Source organism: Rousettus aegyptiacus, unplaced genomic scaffold, assembly GCF_014176215.1.
Source record: "Rousettus aegyptiacus isolate mRouAeg1 unplaced genomic scaffold, mRouAeg1.p scaffold_m13_p_17, whole genome shotgun sequence".
NCBI classification, from domain to species: Eukaryota; Metazoa; Chordata; class Mammalia; order Chiroptera; family Pteropodidae; genus Rousettus; species Rousettus aegyptiacus.
This window is the reverse complement of record NW_023416292.1, coordinates 11,702,242-11,714,936: the sequence shown is the minus strand read 5'-3', so window position 1 is coordinate 11,714,936 and position 12,695 is coordinate 11,702,242. Positions and strand designations below refer to the sequence as shown.

General features: G+C 34.5%; 1 protein-coding gene across 5 annotated transcripts in view; it reads left to right on the top strand.

Annotated features, from left to right (window-relative positions):
* HMCN1 (hemicentin 1) overlaps positions 1 to 12,695 on the top strand; it is a 482,162-nt gene that overhangs the window by 243,501 nt on the left and 225,966 nt on the right. For all 5 annotated transcript variants that reach the window (XM_036234516.1, XM_036234517.1, XM_036234518.1 and 2 more), the window contains 2 exons: positions 7,758 to 7,929; positions 9,917 to 10,023. In XM_036234516.1, the coding sequence (XP_036090409.1) occupies positions 7,758 to 7,929; positions 9,917 to 10,023 (279 nt within the window). The remainder of the gene's footprint in view (positions 1 to 7,757; positions 7,930 to 9,916; positions 10,024 to 12,695) is intronic.

Below are 12,695 nucleotides of genomic sequence, written 5' to 3'. Positions count from 1 at the left end.
CTCCCACAACCCATTTTCTCTATATGAACCGGATAAAATTTTAGTTCCATCCATAATCTTTTTTTTGGAAATACACCTTATAAGATAAATTATTTCTTATTTTATGTACTTTCAGCACAAGCACAACCACACTTGTCTATGAGCACTTACCATCGGAAAAGCTCACTCAGGAATTTTCCAAATTAAGTAGGCACGAGGTACACAAAGAATAATACAAATAAATATTACCTGTAGAAGATCTTCTCAAGAGACCTCAAAGTGTGACAGTCTTTGATGGATTTGCCAACGTGTGCAAACTGTGAAGCTGGGTTTGCCAGCACTCTGAGAGCTTACCCATCCTCAGGAATAGACTCAGGAATAGACTGTTACTAACCACCCTCAGGGCAGCATCGAATAAAATCAGAACGCCAACTCATTCCTCTATGAACACTTACATCAACATGACTAGTGCATTCACTCTCTACAGGTGCACATACGAGGGGGGTAGATCGTCACTTGAAGGTTGTCTGGAATCAGAACAAGACGAGACTGGTTCTGAGTCTCTATTCTGAGCTATTATGTATTGATGCCTAAGTTTATTTTCTCAGGGTGATGTATTTATCCCTTCGTGTAAATCCTTGGTGGGGAGAGACTGCCAGGGAGCTTCATAACTTTAAGTTCCATTGTGTCTCCAATCTGGACCTCTCAGTGGAACTCCAGTCCCATGTATCTGACTGCTTTTCTCTTATTTCCTCTTAGATGTCTACTACAGGTCTCAGATTGAGCATGCCCAAGCTGAGAGTCTGCATTCTCATCCTCACTCCCCTTTAAGTCTACTCTTTCTCACTCTTAGTTAATGGCGACTAGGGTATCATTTTCAGACCTGGTGGTCTTCAGTACTCCCTGCCTAGTCTGATTTCAATAACCGTCTGGAACTGGCCACTTCTCACTGCCCCACTGTCACAACCCAGGTCCAGGTCACCACCATCTCCTGTCTGGGTTGTCGCAATGGCTTCATATCTGATCTTGCTTTTGACCTCGCACCCTCTACACTCCAGTTTCAACACTGATGCTAGAGTGATCCTTTTAACACGTCATATCATGTAATTTCTGAGCTATCGAGATTTAGCTTGAATCCACTGTCTAAGCACACGGATATGTAGGATGACAGTACTACATACTTACTCTAGAAATGAAAGTTGAGTAGAAGAGTTTACTTGTCCAGGTACCTGATGTATAATGAGAGTTCTCTGAATTAATGTCTATGGAAAATAGGATGTTTCTTAAAGGGAAAGTAATAAAATTGTTCTAATTTGAAGCTTACATGTATTATTAAAACAACATTAATAAGCAATTGTTTAGAGTTTAGACCAACAAAAGATTTTTTTCAAGGACTCTGACTGCCATCGTTTCAAATTATTAGGACATGATGATATTAAAAAGCAGACCAATCAGTTTTACTATTGTTTTTAAATATTTCACAGACAATACACCCCATTATTAACCTGTGTCCAGGGTGGATGGCTCACATTGCCACCCCTAGTATGTATGCTCTTGGCTTGGGCTTTATCCTGGATGTAACTGGGAACCATTAAAACCTTTTAAGTAGAAAAGTACATCACAGTTTAGGACTATAAATTGAACATTTGTATTCTGATCTTGCTTATTTATTACTTGAAGTTAAAAACTAGTTAATTTTTTAAAAATATATTTGTCCCATTTCTCCAACTAGATTGTCATGTCTTATAAGGCAGGAAATGTGTTTCCTTTTTTTTTTTTTTTTTTTGGTATTCATAATATCCTGTATTATCCTTTATATTCAGTAGGTGCTCAATAAATACCTAGTGACTTTTAAGCAGATTCAGAGTTATGGGCTCTCTGCTATACTGCAGGGTGGAGGTGAACTTGAACCTGAAGGGAAAGGCTCTTCTGATTTTCCAAAAGAGCATCTCTTAGCCAGGTCAGAGATGAGTGAAATCCATCTCTGCTATCATCTAAGGCTTACCATAGATGCTTGTCTTGGAAATATTTCAAGTCTTTCTCACATCAAATACAATATAGATTTAAAGGCTTTAATATTTTTATATAATTTAATTCTTGACTGTCCAACTAGTGAAAAAGTATACAGCTAACCAAATCATTATGTCTTGCATACCATTTCTTATTACACAACAACAAAAATACAAGTATATTCATAATTATAAATTGTATCTAATACCTTACCATATTTCTATTTTCCCACCAAAAGAACAAAGGATGTTATGAGGAAATTCATTTAGAAGTAATTCATTACCTTTAAAATGCCCTTCTGAATGGCACCAAAAGGACAAAATACCTAGGAATAAATTTAACCAGGGAGATGAAAGGCCTGTACACTAAAAACTATAACACGCTGACAAAAGAAATTATTAATAAATACAAAGATAGCCCCTGGTCATGATTGGAAGAATTAGTATTATTAAAATTTCAATACTACCCAAAGCAATATATAGAGTCAATACAATCTGTATTAAAATTTTGATGGCCTTTTTTTTCACAGAAATAGAACAATTATAGAATTTGTCTGTATCCACAAAAGAGCCCAACTACCCAAAAGCCATCTTGAGAAAAAGGAACAAAGCTTGAGGCATCATGCAACCTAATGTCCAACTATGTTACAAAGCTAAAGTAATAATAATAATAATAATAATAAAAGATATAGAATTGGCATACAAACTGACATATAGATCAATGGGACAGAATGGAGGGCCCAGAAATAAATGTGCACATATATGGTCAATCAATATGTGAGAGAAGAGCAAATAATATGCAGTGGGGAAAGGACAATCTCTTCAATAAATGATGTTAGGAAAACTACCCTGCTACATGCAAAAGATTGAAGCTAAGCACATAAAAAACTACTCAAAATGGATTGAAGACTTTTGAAAGAGATGAAATCATAAAACTGGAAAAAAACATAGGTGGTAAGCTCCTTGACATTGGTCTTGATGATGAGTAGTTTATATTTAAGAGCAAAAGCAGAGGCGGCAAAAGCAAAAACAAAGAAGCAGGACTGCATCAAGCTAAAAAGCTTCTGTGTAGCAAAGGAAACTACCAAGAAAATGAAAAGGCAACCTGCCGAATGAAAGAAAATAGTTGCAAATCGTATACCTGATTAGAGGTTACTATCCAAAATATATGAAGAATTCATAGAACTCAATAGCAAAATAAAGCAAGCGATTAAAAAATGGGCAGGAAAAATCAAGTGTTGCCAAGGATGTGGAGAAAAGGGAACCCTTACAGTGGAAATGTAAATTGGCGCAGTCACTATGAAAAGTAGTATGGAGGTTCCTCAGAAAATTAAAAATAGAACTACCATATTATCAAGTAATTCCACTTCTGGGTATTTATCTGAAGAAAACAAAAATAATTAAAAAATATATATATACCTTCATGTTTTTGCAGCATTGTTATAATAGCCAAGACATGGAAGCAACCTAAGTGTCCATTGACAGATGAATAAATAAAGAAAAGGTGGTAAACATGCAAACACACACACACACACACACGAATATTATTCAGTCGAAAAATATTAATCATTTGTGACAACATGGATGGAACTTGAGGCAGTTATGCCAAGTGAAATAAGTCAGGTAGAGAATATCACTTGCTTTCACTCACATGTGGAATCTAAAACAAAAACAAAAACAAAAACAAAAACTGAATTTATAGGTACAGAGAATAGATTAGTGGTTGCCAGCATCCTAGGGTGGATGAAGTGGGTGAAGGCAGTCAAAATCTAAAAATTTCGTTGTAAATTAATTAAGTCCTGGGGATATAATGTACAGCATGGAAGCTATAGTTAATAAATACTGTATGGTATGTTCGAAAGTTGCCCAGACAGCAAATCTTTAAAGTTCTCATCCAAAGAGAAAAATATATTGTGACTTATTGTGGTGGTCATTTTGCATTAGTTGTATACCCGATACTAATATAATGTTATATGTCAGTTATATCAACATAAATAAAGAAAAAATATTCTTCCAGACAAAGTTGTTCTTCCAAATTTTGTCACCTTCAAAATTTACTTCACTTTAATTTCTATTTAATACTATTCTGTTTCATAATACGTAATGATATGTGCTGTTTTTGTAGTTTGAAACTATATTTGCATCTTATTTCAGAGTAGAATATACATATCAACTTATTTTTATAAATATTGATTATTACATAGGATTCAAAATATTTAAACTGAGAAAATGTCTTCAGGAACACAGGAGCTTATATAGAAAAATAAATGTTGAGCCAGAATCAGTCTGGTTGGGTGTTTAAAAGATACAAAAGCTCTTTCAAATATCAGTTTCCTCACCTATAAAATAAAGAAGCTGGATTAGATTGTCTCAAAGGCCCTTTGAGATATAAACTGCTACAAACCGTTAGAGAACATTATTTATATTAAAACTTTTAATGTACAATTAATGGTTGCTTAGTGGTTTAAAATAGCTTTTATGTTAGTTAAAATACACTAATCTGAGGATTCTCACATTATACTAGTTTTATTCCATTTGTGATTATCATAGAAGATCATTTTCAATCTTATGCATGCATTTCTCATAGTTAAACAATTAAAGATTTTTTTCTTATATATCCTAACATGAGAGGCCAGAAACCTCACTTATGGTGATTCTATAGTTTACAGTGATCTAGTTTTATTCATATGTTGTCAGTATCTGTATTTTCTAATAAAAGGGGTTGCGTCTGTTTTCAATTTGATTTTTTTTTCTTATAAGTGGATAAAAAAGTGATTGGAGACTCTTGACAGAAGTCTGTTCTGTATCTTTCCCAACGAGTAATATTATGATATATGGTAATCCCTTTGTGAAAGCTTTATAAATGTTGATGAATTAGAAATGGTACTAAGAGCAAATCAAAGCCTGCTTATGTTTCGTACCATTTAAACACGCTTGTCTTATGAAAATGCAACTAAATTAGAAAGTCTTCCATTTTTGTAAGAATGCCTAGAAATCACTTAGTGATTTCCATGCATAGCTAATAGAGAACAGGACCGACTTCCAGTGATAGAACTGCTCTACCTTCAGTTTGAAGGAAGGATGTATTAGAGGAGCTGCCCCGAGATAATATTATGCTTTTAAAGAAGGCTGTCCAAAAATGTGATTTCAGGTGCATCTCTACTTAATACTGTTGAATTTCATTGTTAAAGTTGAGACACTATGCAACTCTTGTTTTTCATTACTTTTCTCCTTTTCAATCGAGAATTATTTATGGCCACAATATGTGTCTTGACCTTAAAATGAATGTTCTGTCCATTTATCCAATTTCTCTTGTCCTTTTTCCTCCTTAGTTTCTACAGCGGACATTATCCTCCAAGTTATTTATTATCAAATTTATCAAATGCCTTCTTAGTCAATAAGTCAGTCCTTTCCATTTCCTTCAGTTAGGCAGCCATGTTCTATGTATAAGACATAAAAATGTCAACAGTCTGATTATTAAAATACATATTCTATTTATGGGCAAATATTAGTTACAATCAATCTGATTTCTGTAGCCACATGGACAGATTTGATGAGCAGTACGAGCCATATGTTTTAGTTCAAGCATGATATACCACTCAGAATTCCTCTTTCAAAATATGGCATCCGCTTCTTAGACAATTATGTTGATATATGCTTTATTTCATATGTAAAATTCCAGGTGCTTTATAAGGTTAAAATTTGAGGAAATATATCATTTAATTTATGGGGTAATTAACTGTGATATATAGATTTGGTTCTTATGTTCAATTCGTCCATGATACCACTACACATTTTTCTTTATAAAATACCACTTTCATTGTATTATTCCTCTGCCTTAAGCCCTTCAGTAATTTTTCACTGTGTCTTTAGAATAAAGTCCAAATGTCATAGCCTGGCCGTATGGTTTGTGACCGTACACAGTTTGTCCTTGCCGAAGCTTCCAACTTCATCTTCTGCTTCTCTTTTTTCTGAGCACTTAACCGTAGCCAGTTGGATTCACTCGTGTTCCCAACATATTTGGAGAAGTATTTTCTCAAGTTCTCTTCCTTACCTGGAATGTCTTTGCCTGTTTTGTTTTGTTTTTTACATTTACAGAAATCTTATCCGACTTTCATGGTTGATTTTTTTCACTCTGCCTATGAAGCTATTGTTGAAATATTCAATTTGGGGAGAGGAGGCAAATTAGTTGGAAGGAGGAATCATTTAAATATCTACTATGTGTCAAGAACTGTGTTGGGCACTTTAACAAGGGCTCCTTGTTTCATGAGTTCCCATACCATTCTTTTATTTAAGAAGACATCGTTGCTATCATAATTGTGACCAACTTCATTGGCATTAGTGTATATTTCACCTTTATCATAGGTAAAGCATGCCCCTTGGTTTTGGGTCTACAAAGATGAATGACATGTGGTTCTAGAGGAAAGGCAGGAATATTTGTTGAAAATAAATAATGTGTAATATGTGCAAAAAATTCGATAAATACTACTAGTTCAGGGAAGAAGACTTGTTACCAAATATTGACTAAAAATATGTTCACCAATACTTACTCAGTACCTGGAAGAACACCTTGAACAACAAATACTTGTTTTATGAATGAACATAATTGTCTCACATTGTTGGTTATATGATCATGTGCCAATCACTTTCTTCATCTTCGAGGATGGAAAAAAGGAATACTTTTTATAGAGTGGAGTTATCGCACAGTATTTGTTCTTTGATTATTTGATTTGTGATTCCCACTATTGAAATTTTTAAAAATGTTTTTGTTGATTTTGTAGCTTAACTTCCAGCTCTGTTCAGTGTTTTGTGCATAATTCCAAGGACAATTATTCATGATAGGATATAGTCTTGAAGGATATATGAACCAGAGAAAGGTCTGAGGTAGATTGGTGACCATGATTTAGAATTAGCTGTAGAAGGTTTGTCTACTCAGTACCCGTTCGGACAGGCACTGTTTACTGAATGAGGAATTGTATGTCTTGCAAAACACTTTTGTGAACTGAAAGTTTTCCTTGTTCACTGTGAGGCATCAACACCTTTTTTAACCTAATTTCTTAATATTTTCTGAAAGACTACTTTTCAAGAATGCACTCCTTAAATTGGTTCTGAAATATTTTTCTACATTTTTTACAATACGGTGGTTACTTTTCCATTATTTTTGGTACCTGTTTTATTTGATCACAAAAATTAATATTTTGCTGACATTGCAATTGTTTTTTAATAACGCACTATAATATATATTATAATATCCAAAATATAATTATAATATATTATAATTTATATACCCAATATATTGAAATTGGATTTGCTAATTTGCTAATTATTTTTTATAAATTGGATGGTGAAAGAAACCCAGAAAGAAGAGAGGTAAGAGGGATGTCATCGTATTGACAATACCACATGTTTTTATAGATTCTTTTCATTTATCTTGAAAAATATAATATTGTTATACCTCTGCATGTTTTCTTTAATTGGTTTTTGGACACTGTAATCTCATTTTGAATATATATTTCAAGATAGAAAACTTGACATCTGAGCATGAATTAAACTAACATTTTATCCTGAATCGAAGATCTATTTTGAATCTACAGTAGCTGGACATATAGGAAATAGTTTGTCTTCAGTCTCATAGAAATAAACTTCACACCAGTACAGGAAGTACCTGAATCATGTGATTAACCAAAGCCAACGACTGCACCCGGAAGTCTCAGTGATTTACAGCTAAAGGTTTATGATATCGCTCACACTTCTCTTTTTTTCTTGTAGGTGTTAAAATGGGTAGAAGAAGCAGTACAGGCCTCCAAAGTTCACCTGTTATCAACAGATCATTTGGAGCAGGCTGTAAACACGTGGAAAATTCCTTTTGATCCCAGCCTAAAAGAGGTTACCGTATCTCTGAGTGGCCCTTCTCCGATGATTGAAATTCGCAATCCTTTAGGTAAGATAGAGTGAACATTATATAATAAAATACCAAAACATGTGAAAGGTGAAAGTTTTTTTCCAAACTTATTTATGTCAAGTTAATGCTAACTTTATGAAAATTAAAAAATGATTAGAGAATATGATTAAAAATAAAACGAATGTTTTTTAGTCATAAGTATCATTGAATAAACATGATATTCAAAAAGCTAAAATTCTTAATAATTTAAACAGAACAGATTTAGTAACTTAATTTTACTAAACTATCCCCCAAAATATTTAAATTGAACCTGAAATGATATTTTTCTAACGTATGTCTTAAGAAATATTTTACGGTAAGCTGTTTTATAAATTAGGTAATTTGTTATTTTTAAATGAATAACAAAAATATTTATTTTAAAACAACTATCTAACTTTTTACTGTATCATCTCCTTGATAAGGTTTGATTCTACAGAAGACAGTTGTTACAAACAAATTTATATTCTTATTAGAATAATGTTTTAATTTACTTTTCTTTCTTAATTATATGTTAAAACACTAATATTGGGCCTGATTCTTTTTCTGGTTGAATATTACAGTAAGACTTACACTGAATAGTAATCTAGTAAAAACAGAAACCTTATTTTTCCTAAGATTTGCATTTATAAATTTTTTACCTATTGATATTTATTAAAAAAAAATATTTCCACTGTGGCTTTAGTATATGATACATTTTTTTAACCTATTTGTGAATATTTATAAAAGTGGAGGGACTATCTTTCTTACTCTGAGTGTTAGAAAATAACTGATACCTAGAAGAAAACAGCGTATGAAATTGTCCTCAAAGGCCATGTCCACACCAGCGAGCAAATTGAAATTTACAAAACAAGCAAAACTTCTTTTTCAAGCCTTCTATAGGTTTGGCGCCTTATAAATTGATTTGTCTGTAACATCCATGCTACCTAGGAAGAGTCTGTGTTTTTCACTGGCTGGATATTTAAAAGTACCTCTACCCAATGCATTTTGTTTCTACTGCTTTCAAAAGTCATGAACATTGATATTTAAAAGTCGTTTACAGTCTACAGCCATGCGACCCTGAACAAGTCCGATCCTGTCTAATTTTGGAAGCTAAAAGCAGGGTCAGGCCTGGTTAGCACTTGAATGGGAGACCACTTAGGAAGACCACGTGCTGTAGGCATAAAAAATTTTAAAAAATAAGGGATCGTAAGATGACAAGGTCCTTGCAATCTATGAGGTTAACCAAGGGTTGCCTTGCCTAAAAACAAGTAAACAAATAAATAAATAAAAATAAAGCCATTTTCAGTAACAATAAAGCTTTTGATGCAAACATAGGATTCCTATAATTATTCGTTTATATAACTGCTAAAGTAGTTCATAAGAGAGCGAAGAGTGACATGAATAACTAAACTATGGCTGAATTCCAGATTTGCTTTTCTTCCTCTCTGAATTCCATCTATAAAGCACTTTGGGTAAATCTTAGGTCAGTGGGAGAAGGTGTCATGCTGCTTCCTCGTACCACCTCCCTTCATTACTCTTGTGACAATGAAAGCTTTCTCCTGTATTTCATGGAAAACTGGTTAAAGTTTCACACTTTGTGCAAAGATATGTCCTGGGCTCTCAGGTTATAATGCCCTGAGTGATCTCTGAAAAGACATTTGTTCTGGTTTACTGTTTTGTCATCTTTTAAATCTAAATGGCTCGAATGACTGCACCTAACTCCCTGGTAGCCATAAGAGTTGTTATCTAGGATGGCTTTGGAATTATGACTGTAGTCTCCCAACTGTTATCCTCATTTTAAGATCAAATCAGCACAGCAAATAGGAATCTGTGACTTCAGTTTCAGTGTCTAGAAATCCTAAAATTAAGTATGTTTTAGATATAAATAAAGGAGTGTTTTGAGCCATAGAAACAATGTCTATCAGGTAACTTACACTGGAAATGTATACATCTAGTATACATAGCTGAAACAAAGGGTATACTTGTTACCTTTATGTCTGCCTTTCAGGGAAGCTGATAAAAAAGGGATTTGGCCTGAACGAGCTATTAAATATCCATAACTCTGCCAAGGTGGTGAACGTGAAAGAGCCAGAGGCTGGAATGTGGGCAGTGAAGGTACTGTTACTTTACAAAGTCTGTTTATTATTTTATTTTGATGTTGGCATGTTCAATAAAGTACATACTTTATTGATTTAAATCTTCCCTAGCAATCATGGAGAGCGCTAGGAAGCAATATATGCAGTGCATTTGTTGGTCTCTTGATCACATGAATTCGGTAGTGTTGTCTTGATGACCATGAAAGGCATGGGCATACAAAATGTGCCACACCAAATGCACTCAAATTTCTCAGATACTTTCCCTGTCGTCAAATCTGTAGACTGATTGTGTAACCCACCTCATGCCTCTAAAGCAGGCAGAGACGGAGCTAGTAGAGAACAATGAATGATTAGGGCCCGAGGCTCTGGTGCGGAAGTGCCTGGGTTTGAATCTCAGTGCCACCACTTAAAAGCTGTATTGCCCTGGGACTAGAACTTCTCTGCACCCGTATCCTCCTCTGTAATATAGAGATGGCAAGAATAGTCCTTCCCTTTACAGAACTGTGTGAGGAATTACATTAAGATGATACAAATGAAATACTTGACACAGTTCCTGTTTTAAACTAAGCACTCAAGTACTTTTGGCTATTATTATTTGGTGGCTCTATATTCGTTTTTCACTTTAACACAAAACAGTATTTGTATCCTAGAATTACATTAAGTAGTATGTATTCACTCTAAGAAAGATTGTATTTTGCAATATGGAGGAAAGAGGAAAACACCCAAAATTCAAGATACCATAAATCTCAGATCTAGCTAGTTCTGTTACGAATTGGATATGTGGCTCACTGTAGTAGATGTTCTGAGTGACTTGCCCATATTTCTCAGACTTTTTGGTGGGCTCCGGCCTACTTCCAACTCCACTATCTGCATTTCTGTTTCTGAGAGGTTCCTCCCCTCCCCGCCCCTTAACAAGAGAAGGCTGTTCTGCTCAAGACTGAAACCCTGGGGAAGAGCTTTTAGCTCCTGTAGGAATGAGCTCAGGTTGCCCACAATGGGAGCTGGATTAAAAGCACACTCTTAGTTAGCTGCTTGCCTTTCCCGTGTCACGTCCTCTTTTGTATTAGCATCCTTGCACCTCCTTAATAAATAACTTGTTCTATAATCCTTCTGGGACAACTCAGGTGAAGATACCCCTTGCGTCATTTACTCTTTTTGCTGTCTCAGCTTTCCTACATAACAGGTGGGGTTAATGAGCACATGATTTAAATAACAGAGCTGTTGTGAAAACAGATGGAGGTGTTATTCCGTAGAAATTGGAAGTACTATTTCTGCATGCCAAGTTTTGTTTTTGCTTTTTTTTAAAGAATGACTTTATAAACTTGCCCAGTTTAAAGGATGAAAGTTTCCACTGTAACTTTAGTCAGATCATAGAATATTAGTTCTTTATTCTCAGAACTCTCAGCCTTTGTTGGGAAAGTAGAAACTGTAATGTGGATTTTGTTTTTTCGTTTTTTTATTTTTTATTTTTTTGGAGCTGGATAACGTGGAAGAAGTCATTGTGAAATAATAAAATCCTGTAATTTCTTATTGAATGGACCGGGAACAGTCCCATTTTCCCCATCTGACTGTTTTATTCACCCAGTTCCTTGCACATGATAGTTCTTCGATATTTATTGAGTGTATCGGCGATAATGTAGTGTTTGCTGCTATATTTTAAATAAATTTGACCAGATTTGATGTGGTAATCATTTTGGCCAACTTGCCCAAAATATGACTAGCATTGAGTGTGATTTTCTGTGATTGCAGTAGGAAGGATTATAAGAAGTTTTGAATCTCCTTTTTTTCTCATTTTAAGCCTGACCTAAGCCAGTGGTGTCTTGGCCTAGCAGCTCTGCTAAGGCAATTTGGTGTTGCCTTCTGAATAGAACATTCAAGTTACTGTGAGATATGTACAAACGACGCCATTCTTCTGTATTATCGGCAATTTGTTGTGAAGTATTTGAACCCATTTTAAAGATGATTTGATTGTTCCTAGTGGTATTTCCTCTATTAAAACTCTCGCCTAGAAGAGAGATATGGCATCTCTGTTGTTTTATCTTGTGACTGCCACACCTACTCATTCAGTCATCCATTCATTAAACATTTACTGAGTGTCTGCTCTTGGCCGTGTTCCCTGATACTTAATGGGAACTTAGCACGTTTTAATTGATAATTAGAACAGAGAAGCACTGAGGATTAGTCTGTGAGTGAGGAGACAATAAGGTACTGAAGTGAAGAGAACTGTTTAGACAAGTCTCTAAGTTCAGTCTCCTATAATTAAGAAAAAAAATAAAGACAGTCTCTATTATCATATTATCTTAAATTTATATCTAGTCCTCACCACAAAAGCCTCTCGTTCTGACCTTATACCATTTCTGGAGAACAATAGTGGTAACTAAACAAAGCACAAGCGTTACAGTGCAACTTAAAGAAAATAAACATATTTGCTCCTATGTGAAATACCAAAATAATGTGTCAGTGTGATGCAAAGGAAATTGAGCTGAACCTACTGATGTAAATATTGCAGCTGACTTTGGACCTCTCTTTTGGATGGGTAATGAATGAATGATGATGTTTTACATGAGTGTTTTCTCAAGAAGAGAAAGGTCTGCGATTAGATAGTACATCCTTGGTGCTATCTCCCATGCACTCTGCTATCTGGAAGATGTCTGCTCTATCAGGAGAATTAATAATGCTCTTTGAATGTTT